We start from the raw sequence: 21,344 nt of genomic DNA on the forward strand, positions 1-21,344 counted from the left end.
TTTAAACCAAAATAGCTATGGCGTCTGAAAATAACAATATTTGGCGTTCTTAGGTGACTCTTTTAGACTAAAACCATGATAACAGACCTACTTTTTCTTTTTAATACATTTTTATTGATTTCAGAGAGGAAAGGAGGGGGAGAGAGAGATAGAAACATCATGAGAGAATCACTGATTGGCTGCCTCCTGGGCAGGTGCCCTGATGGGGAATTGAACCGTGACCTCCTGGTTTATAGGTTGAAGCTCAACCACTGAGCCACGCTGGCCGGGCAGAACTACTTTTAATTTCCGTGTGTATCCCAATGGTTAGAATCCTAAAATATTTACATGGTGCAAGTTCTTTCCAGATCAAGTTGGTCATCCCAGGGCAGGGAATCAACACCCAGCCCCACTACCAGTCTTGCAGCCGGTGCTGGTGAGCTGTCTTACATTTGGTCCAGTGGTTCCACGTGGGGCCAGGTAAGAAGATAATTGCATCTGCTCGATAACTGCATCCCTGAGAAGGAAAAAAGAACTGGGGATGGGGACAAGGAGGGAGGCCCTGGAGGTGCTTGGGATGCAGAAACCCAGGTAAGGCACAGGACTGCAGTGAGATGTGAGATGGGGAAAGGGAGAGGGAGGAGAACTGTGAGCAGAGTCACCATTCCTGCCCTAACCGGTTTGACTCAGAGATCGAGTGTCGGCCTGTGGACCTCGGACCTCGGGTTCCATTCCGGCCAAGGGCACATGTCCCGGTTGCAGGCTTGATCCCCAGTAGGGGACGTGCTGGAGGCAGCCAATGATTCTCTCATCGATGTTTCTATCTTTCTCTCCCTCTCCCTTCCTCTCTGAAATCAATGAACACATGTATAATAATAAAAGCATAATATGCTAATTAGACCGAATGTCCTTCCAGGCGCCCTTCTGGAGGGAAGCCCCTGTCCTGGGAGCCAGAGGGAAGCAGCTGGGGGAAGGAAGATCTATTCTTGCATGAATTTCATGCACTGGGCCTCTAGTACCGTATTTTCTGGTGTATAAGACGACTTTTGAAACAAAAAAAAGTCTACTGAAAATCAGGGGCAAAAGACCAAAATTGCACAAAAATTACCTGCAGATCTTGACAGCAAAGTAAGTCTTTTCTTTGAAGTGGGGGGTAGTCTTATACAGCGAATATAGGCCTAAACCTATGTTTTAACTGTAAAATTAGGGGGTTGACTTATATGCCGGAAAATACGGTATTTAACATAAGAGTTACCACTCCTCTCCTTGGGAGAAAGTTGACAACTAGGCATCAAGTCCCCAGGCCAAGAGCTAGCGGTTCTTCTCTAAGCAATTAAATCCCAAAGTAAAGACTCCTACCGCCTGGCCCCTGAGACTCCCCATCATACTAATTGGTTCCCAACTCAATACCCCAAAGTGAAGCCTACCAGTCAAAAGCTTCCCCCAAGAACGGATTCATGTAGCTTTGCATTGTCTCAGTCTCAGTTGTAAAGAGCCAACCAAGGGTCACTGGAGTTTAAAAAAAAAGAGTAACACTTTTTGGGTAAAAATTTAGTACACTCCTGACTCAAAGATGGGTTATTTCTGTCTGCTTCTGGACCATTGCTGAAAATGTTTCAGTACGGTAATGCTTGCAGCCAGGTAAGAATGTGCCCAGTCGGTGTGGCTCAGTGGTTGAGTGTTGTCCTATGAACCAGGTGGTCACGGTTCAACTCCCAGTCAGGGCACATGCCAAGTTACAGGCTCCATTCCGTGCAGGAGGCAGCCGATCAATGATTCTCTCTCTTAGTTGTTATTTCTATCTTTCTCCTGTCCTCTCTGAAATCAATAAAAATATATTTAAACTAACAAAAGACATGCTTACTTCTAATGGAGCTTACATCTCTGGGCAGCTAATCTAATTTAAAGTCCAAGTAGGAAGATGAAAAAAAGCAAGAATAAATAAAAGCCAAGTCAACTTCCATTAGAATAAGTAAACTTTAGTTATTATGTACCAAGTATAAATTATTATTTTATATAAAGATCATTACTGATCAGCAGTGAGCTTTGTAAGATTATCTGTATTATCCTTCTTATTTATTAAATCCAACAAGACTGCACTTATTTTAATACTTTTCCTGAACTAAGTATTAATAAAAAATATATCTATTATAGTGTAGATAAATTGTATTTAAGTGTTTTCAAAGATTCTGTCTTGCTCTCTCCCCACCTTATCCCCCCACACAGCAGGGATAAAACTCCTTCTTATATACTCTAATATTACCACAACTTCTCTTGCCAAAACAAAAACACAATGCAAGTATACTAGAAATATCTGGTTCTTTTTAATCAGCTATTGATGGAATAATAAAATAAATTTAAGTGGCACCTAATTTAACATTCAAGATAGTTCACTGAAGGATAATCTACAACACAATATGTGAAGCCGAATGCTTAAAATAACACCTCTTTTTTATTTTTTTCCCCCCAAGAAAAGAGAAATAAAGGCATGACCAACAATTGGGGTTCATTTGGACACTCGCAGATGATTTTGTAGGCATACTGGCAGGCACAATGTTGAAAAAACAATGCACTAAATTAAAAAATAATGGTAAGATAAAACAGGAAACCAATTCATTCCAGATTTAATATCACAATAGATCTTTTAATGACTATTTTTTAACATTAAGAGTACTGTATTAGTGAACACCTTATCTCTTTGAACATTTGTTCAATGTATTAAATAATTTATAGAGAGAAATAAGTTTTGTGTTCTGTACAAATTAAAGGACCCATGAATATATCACCCTCCCCCCGCCAAAGCTCGAATTCGCAATGGTCTTAGCAGAAAATAAACAGTTCACAATTTAAACAGAATTCATAGCATTACAAAAGTTTACAGAACTCCTCTCTTATCCTTTTTGTTCTAACAGCAAAGGTTACAATGACAGAACTGAAAAATCAGAATGTAAAAATATTTGTGCAAAACTGCATTAATTGTTCTTACCATTTAATAGAGGTAAACCTATGAACACACAAGGACGATAATAAAGAAAAACCACATTGAAAGTCATTCTAGTTTGGGTTTCAAACAACATGGATTATACTATTACTAAACACGAAAGAAAACGTGGCACCATGAGCAGCAGGAGCAACAGATGATTTCGGCAACTGTGCCAGCCAAGGCCGTTGACACTGGAATATGCCGAAGCTTACCTCCACACCAGCCAGCCATCTTAAAGACTGGAAACAGCTATAGAGCTTACAATGCACGTCAATGTCTTTATTCTTGAAGTTTGCAGATCATAATGACATAGTGAAGCAAGTCCTTTGTCCCCTTCTCAAGGAGTGTTTCTTGGGTGACTGGAAATCCTTAGAAGAGTTGAATCATAGACTCTCTGGACTTCCCTACACCAATCCACTTAACTGAGAGAGGAACATAAAGTATAAGAATTGTATTAATTCGTTTATAATGTTGAATCTTTGGAATAAGAGACTCCCCTTCTTTCCTCCACCCCACCCCAATTTTCTCATTGTCACCACATAACTTTGCCCTAAGTGACTTTTGTTCCCTTTTGTTCTGTTCTGTAGCAGATGGTGCCAATTTCTAAACCATTAGAGTACGCAGGTGAGATCCAGCACAGAGTAGTTTGCTTTACCAGTTCCTGTTTTAATGCACAGTATTTACAATTCCTCACTTCCTAATAATTAGGATAAAAAATATCGGCCCAACCAGCAGAGACCTAAAGAACCTTTGGTTAAGTTCCTAATAACTAGAAAAGATAAGCCCCTTTGATGAATGGATGATGCTAAGATGATACTGAGGTGTCACAGTACCTTTTATATCTCATAAGAGTAGAACTTTCTAGAAGAGAACACTGTGTTAACTTGCACGGCCTTAGGAGTTGCCTACTGTACCAGCCTATTGGCATCTCTGATCATCTGCACCTCCTGGGCAAATCTTATGAATTTTACAGAACCCACTGTTAAATTCATTGTTTATATTTCAAACAATGTTGACTAAAGGGTGAGTTGACTGAATTTGACAAACTGGAAGGAGCAGGTAGCAATATAGAAAACATAATTCATGTTTGAGATGAAAAATCAGAATAGATTATACGGAGGTTACCTCCCCCCACTTCACTTCCTATCTCTCAGATCCCATCAGTGCAAATAAAAGAGGAAAGCCACATGGTAAAGCAAAGACCTCACATAGCTAGTCACGGCCATAACCTGGTCATGCCTAATCCTCTGGCCAGCTGACATGTTTTTCTTCTCTATTCTTCTCTTACATTTTTTTCAAACTAGAGTTCCTATCTTCTGTACCTATTATTTCCTAATGTCTAGTCAGGAAACTCCTCCAATTCTCAATGGTGGGTTAACTCCAAATGAAAAAAATCACACATTGCCGAAACCAATTTGGCTCAGTGGATAGAGCATCTGTCTGTGGATTGAGGGGTCCCAGGTTCGATTCCAATCAAGGGCATGTACCTTGGTTGCGGGCACATCCCCGGTAGAGAGTGTGTAGGAGGCAGCTGGTCAATGTTTCTCTCTCATCAATGTTTCTAGCTCTCTATCCCTCTCTTCTTCTCTGTAAAAAATCAATAAAATATATATTTTTAAAAATTAAAAATAAAATAAATATAAGGTGGTATTAAAAAAAACAAAACAACAAACAAACAAACAATAACAACAACAACAAAACACCGCACTATTTTGGTGGTAATGAAGACACAAAAGGAGGTGATTTAAGAGGGAGAAGGAAACAAGAATCAATGTCATAGGGTGAAAAGCAGGCTAACAGAATTAAGACAGGATAAAAAATGGTGAGAGGAATATATTGTCTTCAGGCACATGAAGGATTAGAGAAAGATGGTTATATTTACTCTAAAGAATAAATTTCTTTCATTTCTTCCTGGGCATCTATACAAATCACAAGTGCTCTATGGATAATAATCTTTTTTCCTATTTCAAAGGTAACAGTCCAGTCAAAAGTAGAGAAAGCAAAGACAGTTGTTCGTAACTTTCTATTTACCTGGAATCTGAAGCTCATCTTCAATAAATCGGACGTAATTTTGCGCATTCACAGGCAGCTCTTTGAACGTCCTTGCATTTGATATGTCTGTGTTCCATCCGGGAAGAGTCTTATATTGAACTTCAACTTTATTTAAGATCTCTTGGTTTGCTGCGAGTTAAAGAGCAAGTGTATTAGTTCAACAACGTTTTGGTATCTCATAGGTTCACAATCTCTTATTAAAATCTTTGAAGCCAGATGCGCTTTGCAATTAGAAATTTTCAGAGGTTAGAAAGAAAAAACAGTGCACCTGGGGTGGAGTTTTATGACCAAGCATATTTCTACAGCAACACAGGATTATGCTCTGTAAGCAGATGGATTAGTGGTTTCAACACCAGGATCTGTGGAATGTCCGCAGGCTCCCGGAAAGAAGGCTCCCCTTGTTCTCATCCAGGAAGGTCATTGCTTCTGTGACTGTGTGCCAAAGCTTAGCACACATTCCTTTATTCGTCTCACCAACCTACTGTCTCTGCATCCCCTAGGACAGTGGTCGGCAAACTATGGCTCGTGACTAGTGAGTTTGCCGACCACTGCCCTAGGAGAAGCTGGAAATGGACTGGTCCAGACCAGTTCTTTGGACCAGAGATCATACGGTGGATGCCAAACCATGTACAGATCCCCCTAGGGCTGGCACAGCCATGCCCTCATGTGGGAGCACTGCCTGCACAGAGCACCCTGGTCAGGATGCCCCCTGCAATGCCTCCACCGAAGCGAGCTGCCCGCTTCCCAATGGCTTCCTGCGTGAGGATGCCCAGGACCAGGCCACTTACTAATCTGGGACAACTCTGAAGGCTCATCCATGGGACCAGCTGAGGGCTTTTTATGAAGCTACTTTGCAGTTCAACTTCTCCCTCTGCCTACGCCTGCTTCTCTCACTCTCTCCCAGACACTGCTGCTCAGAGCACTTACGAATAAACCACCTGTATGCGAAGTCTCTGTATCAAGTCTGTTTCCCAGGGAATGCAATGTAAGGCAGTTGGTGCCGGGAGTGGAGTGAGGAAGAAGGCTCTAAAACGGGGTCCTGGAGCTGGACCATGGCCAGCTGGCTGGCAGAGAGGTCCATCAGTGGTGTCAGGCAGAGCACGGGCAGTCTCTGGCATGTTGCAGTTATTAAAACTTTCATAAGAGGAGACTGGGAATGCCCTCCCTGCTGGTGCAGAGCACAGCGCTGGCAGTATCTGAAGCACTGGGAAATAAGCACATGGTAACCAAGGATCGGATGGCTCTCAATGAACTGGAGAAAGACAATGAAAGATTGTCTTTCATTGGCTTCAGGCAAGTGTGAAAGGCAGGGCCTCCGGCAGCAGATTCTAAGGAGAATCTCATCTCCCACAGCAGAGGGCAGGAAAGCTGAGGCTCAGGCACTGGCCTCGGTCACACAGACAGCAGAGCTCCAGAGAAAGGTGAGTTCTCCAATCCAGCAAATCTGCTGTGACAAGGCCAGGGCCCTTATTTGGGGGGAAATGGGACCCTGAGACTTTGGAGGGGACACCTGAGCTGATGCACAGAGAAACCCTGAGTCCCTAGATTTGCTGGTGGCCTGCAGAATGGCCTACTATAATACTTCGTGGGCTCATCATGTAACTGCACCAACAAAGCATAAAACCAGGGCTAAATAAGTTCAAGATGATCAGCCAGTAATTTAATTGTTCCCTAAAACAAAAGCCAATATGCTTCAGAGGAAGATAGCAGAATCTGAGCCTCTTAAATATATTCAGACATAGAAACAGTGACTCAGAGTCAAGGGAAAGAATGGCCAAGAGAAGCCAAACTGTGGATGGCCCAGAAGTCGGACTAATAGACAATGATGTCACAGTGACGTCACACGTTTCAAAGAACTAGCAGGTAGCCTCAGTTCCCATTGACTGGCCATTAGCAAGTCACAAAAACCTACCAGTCCACCAAGCTTCACTGAGCTGGTCAATGTGCTTTCATTTGGCATATCCCCAGTCTTACAGGATGGCTAAACAAATGACCAGTTCCTACTTTTGGAAGCTGGAAACATTTCCAGAGCTTCCTGAGTAACTGAGGAAATCATTTAACTGAAGGTAAGTCTGAAAAAACACATTTCTTCATGTAGAAAGTCTCCCTACAGCCATCCATGTTAGACAGGTTAGCGGTTAGAGAAACGTGGCTTGAATGACAAGATGGCTTAATGTAGGAAGGACCTGCCGAGCCTGACAAGCAGGGCTCTTTCCTCCTACCTCACATTTCACAAGGGATGAAGGAATGCCTACATCGATTAAGAAAGGTGAGATTCAGCCGAAACCGGTTTGGCTCAATGGATAGAGCGTCAACTTGGGGACTGAAGGGTCCCGGGTTCGATTCCGGTCAAGGGCATGTATCTTGGTTGCGAGCACATCCCCAGTGTGGGGAGTGTAGAAGGCAGCTGATCGATGCTTCTCTCTCATCGATGTTTCTAACTCTCTATCCCTCTCCATTCCTCTCTGTAAAAAATCAATAAAAAAATATTAAAAAAAAAAAAAGAAAAAAAGAAAAGAAAGGTGAGATTCAGGGGCAGCATAGCTGGGCTCAAAAATAACATGTTTCTTTCTTCATTCCTATGTTTTATTCTGCTTGCAGCAATCCAGCACCCAAATGTATAGCAATTATGCAACAAATGCCAATACTAAGTGAATGTACTGGCCCTGTTCACAAGGGCATAATAACCATGTGGCTATATATCATAAATCATACAGAAAAGCTTTAGGAAACTGCTCTAATATATTCACCCAAAAATATTCTTTATACATAGCTTAAAAAAAAAATACCTGGGAAATGAGGTATAATTTCACCATCTAACTTGTAAGCAACTCCAACTTTAATTTCTGTAAACGTGTCCAAAATATCCAATTTGGTAAGTGCCAACCTAATTTTGGGAGAAAAGACAATGTTAAAACAGCAAATTCTTAAAGGCTCTAACATCTAACATGATGAGGGATAAAGGAAAATTCATACAAAGCTAAGAAGCTCCAGCCAGTGTGGCTCAGTGGTTGAGTGTCCACCCATGAACCAGAAGTCAGGGTGTGATTCCCAATCAGGGCACATACCCGGGCTGCAGGTTGGAACCCCAGTGTGAGAGAAATATGCAAGAGGCAGCCAATCAATGATTCTTTCATCATTGATGTTTCTATCTCTCTCTTCCTCTCTAAAATCAATAAAAACATATATTTTTTTTTTTAAAGCTAAATGCTCCAAAGCAATTCTGAAAACTAATTAGGAATTTGTTTTAAAATATGATACACATAAAACACAACAGGACAACATACTGATGAATTCTCATAATAAAAAAAACGACTTAATTGCCAAAACAGGTTTAGCTCAGTGGATAGAGCGTCGGCCTGCGAACTCAAGGGTCCCAGATTCAATTCCAATCAGGGGCATGTATCTTGGTTGCAGGCACATCCCCAGTGGGGGGTGTGCAGGAGTCGGCTGATTGATGTGTCTCTCTCATTGAGGTTTCTAGCTCTCTATCCCTCTCCTTCCTCTCTGTAAAAAGTCAATAAAATTTTTTTTTTTAAATGACTTAATCTACTAGTGTAAGTTACTCGTCTTATAATGAAAACAGATTTTCACTGATTCACCCACACCCTCTTCTTTAGCTTTCTTATGATCACCACATATTTGTGGGCCGGCTGTCTGGGGCACAGGACACATTCTGTGGCCGTGGGACAGCGGGCCTCACTGTTCCACAGGGCTGACCACAAGATGCATGCATATTCACACCTATGCCAGCAGCCCTCATTTCCTCACTCTGATACAGTCCCCTCCACCCCTCCGGTCAGACACTGTCAAAGGAGGCTGAGGAAAACACATCAAGGACTCTTCCTGACACATCAACTCTCTCCCCCCAAAAAACCGGAAAACAGAACTTTAAGGGGGAATTTGTGGCAATCAGATACAACACCAGGTTTGGGCAGGCAATACTATTATCTAGATCACATGTGTCAAACACAAGGCCCGCGGGCCAAATCCGTCCCGCCAGGCCTTGCAATGTGGCCCGCACCACGCTGTCATCACTGCACTCCGCTGCATTTCCATCACAATGACAGTTTATGACTGTTCAGTAAACCGTTCGGCCCGCGATTTAGGCTGGATTTTAGATTTTGGCCCCTTCTCTGATTGAGTTCGACACCCCTAATCTAGATGATTAAAAAGGAAAACAGATCCTGGCCAGTTTTGCTCAGTGGATAGAGCATCAGCCTGCGAACTGAAGGGTCCCAGGTTTGATTCCAGTCAAGGGCATGTACCTTGGTTGCAGGCACATCCCCAGTAGGGGGTGTCCAGGAGGCAGCTGATTGATGTTTCTCTCTCATCAATGTTTCTATCTCTCTTCTTTCCTCTCTGTAAAAAAAAACAAAAAAAAAACACACAAAAATAAAAACAAAAAAACAATAAAATATAAATAAATAAAAAGAAAAAGAAAAAAAGCACAGAAGAAATAACGAGCCCAAGGTCACACAGCACAATGCACAGATCTGAAGTTTAAATCCAAAAGTCAGACGTCAATCAAGCCCATGCACAAAATCACTGTGGTATGTCCTCCGCTAAGTATCTATACCCCACCCTTGCACTCCTTACTATCTACTCACCTACCCACCTGCACTTCCCTCTGTACTATACCCATGTAAGAGTATTATGATTCTTTCCTTCCAACCTTGGACGTTCAGGAAGATCGCCTGGGGTCCCTCTCCTTGCTTCCCTTCTCTTATATGTTGGTCCACTTCTACCTTGAACTAAAACTTCACAGCTTAAAGAGAGAATCTTGTGTATTGGGGTACTGCCTGAAGTTTACATTTCGAAAATTTAACCTGTGGTCATGAATTATCCCATTATTTCCTGAAATGAATGTTTCTAAGAAAACTCACGCAGTAAATCCGTTAATCATATGAGCATATTTAAGCAACACGAGATCCAACCAGCCACATCTTCTTTTCCTTCCAGTAGTCACACCAACCTCTCTACCCCGTGTCTGCAATAATTCTCCAATTTCCTAGGGGACAGGAAATAGAGCTTCATCATTAGGATACCACTGCTGTCCATCTAGAACAATTATACTTAAGGTCAGACAAGAGTCTCTTTGAGATAAATATCTTCCAGAAAATAATTACCGTATTTTTCGGACCATAAGACGCACTCCCTTCCCCCCCCCCCCTCCCCGCCCAGAAGTGGGGGGAAAAAGTCCCTGCATCTTATGGTCCAAATATAGCCTACACATATACTTTAAAAAAAAGTTTTTTTACTTGCCCGGCTCTGTGTGGTTTCTGTGTGCTTGCCTGGCTCTAAAATGGTTCTAAATGCTGCTGTTTACTTTACAGGGTTGATTACATGTGTTTATGACTGTGATGTTGGGTTTTAATGCACATAAAATATTTTAGGACACTATTTGTTTCAGAATCTTTTTTTCTTCATTTCCCTTCTCTAAAAACTGGTGCGTCTTATGGTCCGGAGCGTCTTATGGTCCGAAAAATACAGTTAGTTGAAGACAATTCTATAGAGATGATGGATTGTATGTGAAGGAGGCATTATTTGGAATAGATCCAATTTTGGCTTCATTTTTCACCTTATTTTAAAACCAATACTTTTTTTATGATGTAATATATTAAATAGATTGCTTCCCAAAATTTAGGTTAATATATAAAAAATATATAAATGCTGATTGGTATATTAAAACAAGTCAAGCCCTAGCTGGTTTGGCTCAGTGGATAGGGCATCAGTGTGCAGACTGAAGGGTCCAGGATTTGATTGCAGTCAAGGGCACATGCCTGAATTGTGGGCTTAATCCCCAATGGGGGGCGTGCAGGAGGCAGCCCGTCAATGATTCTCTCTTATCATTGATGCTTCTGTCTCTCTCTCCTTCTCCCTTCCTCTCTGAAATCAATAAAAATATTTTTTTTTAAAAACAAGTCAATTGTCCAAAGAAGAACTATAGCTTGATGATTTTCCTCAAAACCATAAGGCAGCAAACTTGCATCTAATAAGTACTTGCTGATATAACAATGCTCTTTTGGAGACAATTAAAGTTGAAAATGATGCTCAAGTTACACTTCCTACAACCTACCTTTCCCATCTCTTATCTCTCTATTCCATAATTTACACCTTTCTGATTAGAGTCATCATTTCTTACCTCTTATATTTTGACATTATTACAGTTATGTATTTTTAAGATGTTTGCTCTGTCATGTTGGATTCCCAGCCCTGTTTGCGTGGCCTGGAGCAAGTTACTTTAGTCCTCTGTGCCTCAGTTTCCTACTTTGTACAATGGGGAAGGAGGTATTCTGAGGATCCAAAGAGCTTATAGGCATAGAGCACTTAGCAGTGCCTGGCCCAGGTCACCCCCATGCTGCTGGCTATGAGCAGACAATGTCCGGAGATCATTTCCCTCATCCCTGTCTCCTACTGAGCTTTTGGTGTCATTTTAACAACTTCTTCCACCTCCCCTATCTCAACGCCCTTCATAATCCCGCCTTCCATCAGCCTCGCAATGACAATACCTTTAAGTACCCTCTAATCCCCCCTTTTTTGCTGCCATTAACGATAAATGTGTGCATACATTTTTCATAATGTTGTTCTGATCAGTCTTGCAAATTAAATGAAATGCATGGAAAGTAAGAATTCATTAAGGGGAAAAAGCATGAATTTCTCTTATAAAACTTTCGAATTAGATTCTCTGAGAAAGAGGCTTACGTTGCTTTGCTCTGTAGGAAAGGCACCGATACCAACTCGAGTGGTGTAAGCTTTCACAACTCCATACACTTCTCCAACGTTCTGAGGGGGCATACCCAACCCAGTGCAAACACCTCCAACTGTACAGTTTGAGGAGGTCACAAAGGGATAAGTTCCTAAAAAGAGACACAAATATTAATTATACACACATAGGTACAAATTCTTTTAAAACAGAATTGCTATGAAGATTCTGCACTGGATTATATTCTAGGTCTTTGACAAACTTGAATCTAGCTGTAACCACTCTCCCAGAGCCTCAGTGTTTTGGTCCTGAGTCCTGACTGTAATGAGATAAAAGCATAGGTCAGAGCTATGCCTGTAGCGCGTACACTGGAGTGGCTCCGTGACGCACGGGCTTACTCAGCTCTGGAGGGTAGATAGTCACCTAACGGACTGCTAAATAATGCAATGACGAAACCCTGGTGTTAATCTACCATGTAGACTTATAATCGATGTACTTGGACACTCTCCTTTTGGTTTAAAACAAATTTATTTTACTCCCTTTATTAAATAGAGTACAGCAGCAACCTGCAGTGACAACAGTAGAAAAACTGTATGGTATTTTAGCATTTTCCTCTCTTTTGATGTCTATTCCAGGAATAATCTCAGAAATGACAAGAGTAAGTGAAGAGTGATATGCCCCCAACCCAAGATCCTTTTCATACTTAAAATTATTCACTATGCTAATTAGACAATCTGTTTTCTTTTGGAAAACAGAAAGGCCAGTGGTCGGCAAACTCATTAGTCAACAGAGCCAAGTATCAAGAGTACAACGATTGAAATTTCTTTTGAGAGCCAAATTTTTTAAACTTAAACTTCTTCTAATGCTGTTTCTTCAACAGACTCGCCTAGGCCATGGTATTTTGTGGAAGAGACACACTCAAGGGGCCAAAGAGCTGCAGTGGCTCGAGAGCCACAGTTTGCCAACCACTGTTCCAAAGCATTCATCTGATCATCTTACAGTCCTACGGAAGTGAGGTCTGGAATTGGCCCATGAACCAAATACTAATAAATTCAGTTTACAGAATTTCAAATCTACTGACCCAAATATTAATTTGACTTTTCTAATAAATAACAAAACTTAATCTATGTATTGTGTTTTCCACGGTAATCCTTAAAAAAAATAAAAAAGATTAGCATAAGATGATAATCTTCCACCACTCCTGAATATGTAGACAAGCTAACAGCCTTGTTTTAAAACCCCTTAATGCTAACATGAATTATTTATATCTTAAGCACTTTAAGGCTCAGTCTTGCTCCCCCTAAGTCATATCTCACTTACCAAAATCGATATCCAGAAGTGCTGCATTTGCACCTTCTACCAAGATTTTCTTTGGTGGTCCATGTAGGGCCTCATATAAAAAATACACTCCGTCTTTCACCATTGGTTTAATTCTTTCCATATAACCCTATATACAAAGACAAAAACCAATTCCAATGTACACTAATACATTTACAATATGACCAATATGAGTGAAAATTCCTTGACTTGCCCTAACCAATTTGGCTCAGTGGACAGAGCATCGGCCTGCGGACTGAAGGGTCCCAGATTCAGTTCCGGTCAAGGTCATGTACCTTGGTTGCAGGCACATCCCCAGTGGGAGTGTGCAGGACACAGCTGATTGATGTTTCTCTCTCATCGATGTTTCTAACTCTCTATCCCTCTCCCTTCCTCTCTAGTAAAAAAAAAAAACAATTAAAAAAAACTTTTTTAATTCCTTGACTTGACAACAGTGGAAAGGCCAAGTAGAAAGGGGCAGGTGACGGTGCCCATCCTACCGCAGCACTGGGGTTACCTCCGGTCTCTCGTGCTGACCCCCAGGACCAGGAGAGAGACACCTGCTCAACAGCAGCAGAGATACAATGACATCCAAAGCTAACCTCACTGCAAATAAGGTGACAGCTTCTGAGCAGCCACGTGCTCACAATTCATAAACCAGCTTTCAAGAAAATGAAAACAATAGAGTATATTACATTGCGATTTTACATTTTGTGACGTATTTAATAATCTGTAAGCCATGTAACCATGAGTTTTAAAACTGGCATCTCAAAATGTGGTGAGGGCCACCAGTGGCACTGCCAAGCATGCAAACATCAATAATTGATTGCTAATGTTCTTCTTCCATTAGATTCCATTACCGTACAATCTCAGTGGTATTATTAGTAGACAATATCCAGTACTATTTTACACGTGAGCATTATAAAACTTTCTCAAAACATATTTATGTTAATAATACTGCTTAATTTTAGAATTCCATTAAAAATGTAGTATAAACAAGAGTTGCCCCACTGCCTATGGTATAAAGTATAACTGCAATAAAATCCAGTTTCAACTATGTTAAATATTTCGCCAGACTAGTATGGAAGTTCCAACTTCCATTCATGAATTCACCAAAGTGCACTCTATCCACTGCTGAAAAATCATGGTCCCTCTTCTTGGCTCTAGTCTCCAGTCTCATGCTCATTCCTGTTTTAGTCTTTTTTATAATGCCTAAAATGACCAACCCATCCATCCCTTGTTCCTTAAAGACCTGGTTCAACATATATTACCTATGAAGAACCTTCTTACTCAATTCTGTTCATTATATTCATCTACTTTTCATTCACATGGAACGTGTATAAAATAGAATTGAAAAGCCATATCCATATTTTAGTACATAAATATTTCCATGTTGCTAATTATGCATAAGCGCCATGTCAGGCTAGGTGCTTAACACGTTAAAACAATTGTTGTATGGCAGAATTGAAAGGAAATGGCGATCTCGTCTAAGCAACCATCAGTACACTGAAATCATATTTAGACTGTTCCTTGGAGGTCTTTTATTTTTTAGGATTTTAGTAAGGGGAGAGATCTAAGGTCTGCAACCGTTTTAGAATGGCACATGAAGTTGGAAAGCTTCTATTCAGTTCTGGAGTGGATATTTATACTTATTTATAGAAGAGAAGGAATAACAGTCAGATTCACGGGAAGCAGCTTGAAATTCACCAAGAATTGTGGAGGAATGGAGGGTGGAGCATATAGGAGACTTGACTAATGACTAATTCAGGCACCACTGACAACTAACAGCTGCCAACTGGGCCTAACCTTTGGCCAATTACCCTACTGGTCTCTGAAGAGAATGTCGCTGTCTGTTATCACTTCTAAAGGAGCTGGTTAGTTTCCAGAGCTGTCTACTTGTCCCTTTGTTCATGAGCCTCCACATTGCTATGAGTGATTTTATATAATAGAAATCGTCTTTATTCAGCACAAAATTATTCAGTAGTTTTTCATTATCTCCAGAATAAAAGCTTATCTCCCATTTACGTGCTTGGCCAAAGCCACATAAGAAAATATAAGACCTACGATTTGGTTCCTACTTGTCTAACTTTATTTTCAGGTAGTTTACCCCTATTCTCTGCTCCCCACTCAATATTTTGTTTCATGTCCTATGCTACTCAAGCATACCATTCCTTTTAGCCTGCATGCTTTTAGGTTTAAAAAGGGCAAACACTTTGCTTTCCCAGTTTTTATCTATAATACTTCACACATATCTGTGTGGCACTTATTATACTACAAACTATTTTATCTATAACTTCTAAGTCTCCATATATTCTTCATCCTTATATTTCCAGTCCCTAACACAAAACCTGAATGAATGAAAGTTCTAGATACCAATTTGGCAAACAGGTTTTTAAAAGGACATTAAAAAGGTCAGAAAGCATTACCTTGAGCTTTTGTAATTCACCTTCAATGTCTATTTCCAAAGTGGGGTATATAGATTTGTACTGGTTTGCCAGAACTTTGAACCTGAGAAATATAAAAAAATCAAGACATTGGCTCTCTTTCAAATAGTCTGAGTAATATCATTTTATTCAAATGGTTCCTGTCAATGAGTGATCTAACAAATTAACCCTCAAAATGAAGTATGTTCTGAAAAATAAAATCTAATAAAGGAAATTAGTCATATGAATAAATGATACACTCTTAAGATTTTTTACTCAAGTTTAGGTATATGTAGGGGGGAAAATAGCTGAAATCTGTAACTATAAGACTTATATCTGAATTAATTATATTATACTGTGTTTAAAACAAAAGTGACTGAATGATTGAGCAATGACCTATGAATCAGGTGGTCAAGGTTCGATTCCCGGTCAGGGCACATGCCCAGATCGTGGGCTCCATCCCCAGCAGAGGGCATGCAGGAGGCAGACAATCAATGTTTCTCTCTCATCACTGATGTTTCTATCTTTCTCTCCCAACCAATAAAAATATATTTTAAAAGTAAACAAATAAAATAAAAGGGATGGTGTACATGACACTTTTAACAGAGAAGGAGGCAGACATTATCAATCAGCCCGTAATATCCTCGGTGGAGATGCACTGACAGTGCAGACAAACCACTGTCTGGAAATTATGCCTCTGAGGTCACCTATCATTAAATGCAACCAAGTAACCCCCATCCCGGAACCACCATCTGGCTTTCCTTAAACATAATTCTGGTTTTGTCTTCTTGGGAGTGCTGCTATGATAGCATCATGTCACTTTTCACAAAGTTCATCTGAAATTAAGGGCCAATGAAAATGCAATAAAAATGACTTTAACAATGCTCTAGATTAGGGGTGTCGAACTCAATCAGAGAAGGGGCCAAAATCTAAAATCCAGCCTAAATTGCAGGCCGAATGGTTTACTGAACAGTCATAAACTGTCATTGTGATGGAAACGCAGCGGAGTGCAGTGATGACAGCGCGGTTTGGGCCACATTGCAAGGCCTGGCGGGACGGATTTGGCCCGCGGGCCTTGTGTTTGACACATGTGCTCTAGATAAAACAAACATGCCAGCCACTGTCCAAGTAGCATACTGGTTTACCAGTCTGCAATGTGAGTTTTAAAAATCCTCCCATTCCATTTGCTCTTCCCATGGTGAAGCCCAAGGCAGTTACCTCTCAGAGAAGCCGTCGAAATCGGAAACGAGGTCGCACATCCTGAGGCCGCTCCGAGAAGCTTTGGAAGAATATACGGGGCCTATGCCCTTTTTGGTGGTCCCCAAACTTTAAAATAAACCCAAACAAACTTTCAGTTAGACAAGATGCAATTCTTACGGCCAGGTGGACTGTTTTCTGTGTATGCTATTTCCTGTACGTTTCTTCTCACAACCCTATTGATGTTCTCTGAAATCTAAACTATTTTTCTCCAACCTACATTTATATTATATAAAAGCTTAAAGGGAACCTGCACGGTTGGCCTAGAAATTAAGCATAAGGGTGTGGATATGCTTCAGCTGCACCAAGAACAAAAAAACAAAGAAAAAAACCCATACTTCTTTCCTGCTTGTTCTTGTCTCTGCTGCTCCTGGATGCCATCAGCTGCTTGATGAAAATCAAACACTGCAGAGAAACAAAACAAGAGCAGTTTTGTTGAAGCAAAGATGACACAGAAAAGCAAAACAGATTGTATTTTAAATGACCGAGGCTATAAATCCTTTCAGTCCAACTTCATTATGAGAAATGAGGTTCATTTTAAGCAGCAACAATAATGGTGGGAGTAAAGGTTCCAACGCCAACTGGTATGTTAATATAAAAATGTCTGATCGTACATTCCTATTTATTGCAATCTATATGATTTAAAAAATGAAGAGGGTTGTTTTGGAAAACCCTACCCAATAATTTTATGAAGCTCAGATTACTAACGTATCTTCTTTTCGTCAAGTTCTGGGCTACAGAAATCTAGGGATTATTTTGACATCTCCCTCTCCCTCACTAGTCCCAATCCTCCCTCATCTTTCACCAAAACTGTGGCCTCCTAATGAGCGTACCTATTTCCTCTGGGACACCTCTAATTCACAATTTTTATGTAGCCAAAGCCAGCTTTCCAAGACACAGATATGGTGTCAGCATTCCTTTGCCTTAATTCAATGGCTTTCTATTGCTGAAAAAAATGATGTATCTGATAAAGGTTTAAACATCTAAAATATACAGAAAATAAAAAAATTTTTAAAGAAAATAAAAGAAAAATACATAAAGAACTCTTACAACTCAACAGCAGAAAAATAAACAATCTGGTTAAAAACTGGGCAGAAGACCTGAATAGACATATCTCTAAACAAGACACCAGTGGCCCATTGACGTATGAAAAGATGTTTAGCATCACTGATCATCAGGAAAATGCAAATCAAAGCCACGTGAGCTATCACCTCACACCTATTAGAATGACCATCACCAAAAAGGCAACAAATACCAAGTGCTGGGGAGGGTGTGGAGATAAGGGAACCTGGAGGTCCCAGCTGGACGGAAGGTAATGTAGTGCAGCCACTATGGAAAACAGTACAAAGGTTCCTCAAAAAATTAAACCCAGAACTACCATAGGACCCAGCAATTCTACTTCTGGGCATTTATCTGAAAAAAAAAAAAAATTAAAAAACACTAATTCAAAATGATATATGCACCTTATCTTCATTGCAGCAGTATTTACAACAGCCAAGATACAGAAGCAAGCTAGGTGCCTAGCAACAGAAGAATGGATAAAGAGGATGTGGTATATGTATGCAATGGAATATGACTCAGCCATAAAAAAGAATGAAATCTTGCCAGCTGCAACATGACTGGACCTAGAGTGTATTATTCTAAGTGAAGTAAGTCAGGCAGTGAAAGACAAATATCATGACTGCATTTTTATGTGGAATCTGAAGGTCAAAACAAGCAAGCAAGCCAAACAAAACAGAAAGAGACTCTCATACACACAGACTAAACTGACAGCTGGCAGAGGGGATAGGTGAAAAGGTAAGGGAGATTAGGTGTAAATTTCCAGTTATAAAAGTAAGTCACAGGGACGTGATGTACTGCACAGAGATTAAAGTCACAATACTGTAATAACTGTACGGTGACAGAGGTTATTAGATTTGTCATGGTAATCACTTCACAAGTTATAAAGATGTTGAATCACTATGTACAAATCTGAAACAATCTAATATTGTATGCCAACTATACTTTAATAAAAAAAATTTACAAAACAAAAAAAGTGTGAAACTTATTTATTATTTTTAATACATTTTTATTGGGTTTCAGAGAGGAAGGAAGAGGGAGAGAGAGACAGAAACATCAATGATGACAGAGAATCATTGAGTGGCTGCTTCCTGCACACCCCACACTGAAGCACAAAACCGAGGCCTGTGCCCTGACTGGGAATCAAGCCATAACCTCCTGGTTCATAAGTCCATGTTCAACCACTAAGCCACAGGCTAAAATAACACATGTTAAAGCATACATATACAGGGAGGGGCAAAAGAAGGTTTACAGTTTTGAGTATACAAAACATGGAGTTTATTCTTGTATTATTATTAATTATTGTATTATTTTTCTATATGGACAACTAACTGTAAACCTACTTTTGCCCCACTCTGTATTATTACACATATTATTACTAACATCTAAATTTTAGTCTGAACTTTCCTCCTCTACCAGGAAACCTTTCCTTTAAGGATGTACATTTATAAAAAAGAAAAAAAATCATTACTAAAGAAACATAATAAAAATATAAAATGAATTCGCATCTAAACCACATTACTTTCCAATTATTCTGTTCCTTTGGTGCCTTTGCATTACTATTGTCTTTGTTTTTTGTAGTCTACAGTAGTTAAGTAACTTGCTCAGCCATGTGCTTACACCCAAGAATACACACTGTCATGTGACACACCCAGGACATTAGTCACGAGGAAGGAAGAGGGAGAATCCAGGCAGGGATACAAGTCTCTCCTAACACGGGTGACATCACCAGCATGCTTATATGACTAATAATTTGTGAGTGTGAGCAGATAAAAATAAAGTAATGCACAAGAATACCTATACGAACTATCTGGTTACATACGTTAAGGTTATAATTCACTCAAAGGTCACACACTAGGAATCACCCAAGTGTGCAATCTAAATGGTAGCGCTCGGCTTCAGACTCTGCATTCCACAAGCAGCTGCCAGGGACCAGGAGAAAGTTCCGAAGAGAAGCATGGCTTCCCTCTCTCAACACAGGACAGAGGCAATGAACACAGGACGCTACACGTAAAACCCATGAAGTTAACGATGATGTAACAAAATATTCATGACATCAGAATACGTACAAGGTAATAATTAGTGAGTGTGAGCAGATAAAAATAAAGTAATGCACAAGAATACATTTTTCATTACCTAAGAGACTGTCAGTATAAAAAAATATTAATAACACTACATTGTTTTCTATTTTAAAGAACTCTAGTGATGACATATGAAAGTATAAAACAAAATTACTAAGATAAGCTAATAACCAAAAGAATATGTTTTATATAGGTGACAGCTGAGATTATGATTTTTTTTTTTTTAAACCAGAAGCTTACAATAGCCAACAAAAATGACAGATTTACAGCTTCACTGCTTCCGTCCAAAGGATTTTAATTTGCTTTCTTGGCTGACACTTTAAGAACTTTGATCGGGCTGCCTCTTAAATGAAGGTCAATGTTCAAACTAGAGCAGCAACTGCCTCAGGAGAACTACAGATTCAGGTAGAATTGAAGAGTTCAATCACTCATAAAAGTTTCTTACATGGCCTACAGCTCTTCTTCCTCTTTCCTGGGTACTATCTCTTAATGGTGTCACCGTTAATAAACAATTCTATCACTTCAGCAATAGGATGATAGGGAGACAAACCTCAAATTTATCGGTGGTGGCTGAATTATTGCAATAATTTTAGAATCCAGTTTGCTTTAAGTAATGGAAGAGAAGGCTAGTCTGAATAAAGGCTGGATCCTTTAAAAAGCAGCATTATTACAATTGAGACGCAAAAAGTCACTTGAGCCGAAACCCTTTTGGCTCAATGGATAGAGCGTCGGCTTGGGGACTGAAGGGTCCCGGATTCGATTCCGGTCAAGGGCATGTACCTTGGTTGCGGGCACATCCCCAATGGGGGGTATGAAAGAGGCAGCTGATCGATGACTCTCTCTCATCAATGTTTCTAATCTCTATCTCTCTCCCTTCCTCTCTGTACAAAATCAATAAAATATATTAAAAAAAAAAAAGTCACTTGATTTGCCAGATGGTAAATCTACTTTTATCTGTGTAGACATAAATGCTCTCGATATTTCGACATGCCGTATTTTTTTGTAGTTAGACAGTCTCATGAAATATTGCTTATATTATTCATTTGACTAGCTGATTCTTCCTTCAGAAATAGGCAAATTTTAGCCTATCCTTTATAAATAAAAAGAAGAAAAAATTAATCAGACTTGATGTATTTGGAACCCAGTTATTACAATCGACCCAATGAAAGACAAAGTTGATTACAGAATGCTTTTGGTGATAAGTTTCCGGGGAAAGGAGAGTTAAAAATAAATGCATTATGCTTACGTCCCCCTTACCAATGTGAGCTCTGTCAGAGATGATAAGCCTTTTTTCCCAGCCTTCCAGACCTAGAAGGAAAGGGGGAAATACATTTCACTGAACACTTTGTATAATAATTCTCTCATCTTAATTTCTTTCGAAACAGTGTGTTTAAAAGTGTTTTCCATTGAAGTTATCATTTTCGTAGCTTTTCTCCTGCATAGGAAACATGTTTAACGAGAATTTTCTCACCTGTCATTCATTACAT

General features: G+C 40.0%; 1 protein-coding gene across 2 annotated transcripts in view; it reads right to left on the reverse strand.

Moving 5' to 3' along the window:
* Nucleotides 1-2,951: 2,951 nt before the first annotated feature.
* ADSS2 (adenylosuccinate synthase 2) overlaps nucleotides 2,952-21,344 on the reverse strand; it is a 39,066-nt gene continuing 20,673 nt past the window's right edge. The window contains exons 4-13 of one of the 2 annotated variants that reach the window (XM_036453486.2): nucleotides 21,115-21,165; nucleotides 17,056-17,122; nucleotides 16,679-16,786; nucleotides 15,464-15,545; nucleotides 13,041-13,167; nucleotides 11,720-11,874; nucleotides 9,901-10,025; nucleotides 7,804-7,901; nucleotides 4,994-5,143; nucleotides 2,952-3,384 (exon numbers count right to left, since the gene is read on the reverse strand). In XM_036453486.2, coding sequence (XP_036309379.1) covers nucleotides 3,332-3,384; nucleotides 4,994-5,143; nucleotides 7,804-7,901; nucleotides 9,901-10,025; nucleotides 11,720-11,874; nucleotides 13,041-13,167; nucleotides 15,464-15,545; nucleotides 16,679-16,786; nucleotides 17,056-17,122; nucleotides 21,115-21,165 — 1,016 coding nt within the window. In that variant the 3' untranslated portion in view covers nucleotides 2,952-3,331. The remainder of the gene's footprint in view (nucleotides 3,385-4,993; nucleotides 5,144-7,803; nucleotides 7,902-9,900; nucleotides 10,026-11,719; nucleotides 11,875-13,040; nucleotides 13,168-15,463; nucleotides 15,546-16,678; nucleotides 16,787-17,055; nucleotides 17,123-21,114; nucleotides 21,166-21,344) is intronic. The other variant, XM_045587133.1, reaches the window with a different exon arrangement.

This window comes from Pipistrellus kuhlii, unplaced genomic scaffold (assembly GCF_014108245.1).
Source record: "Pipistrellus kuhlii isolate mPipKuh1 unplaced genomic scaffold, mPipKuh1.p scaffold_m20_p_25, whole genome shotgun sequence".
NCBI classification, from domain to species: domain Eukaryota; kingdom Metazoa; phylum Chordata; class Mammalia; order Chiroptera; family Vespertilionidae; genus Pipistrellus; species Pipistrellus kuhlii.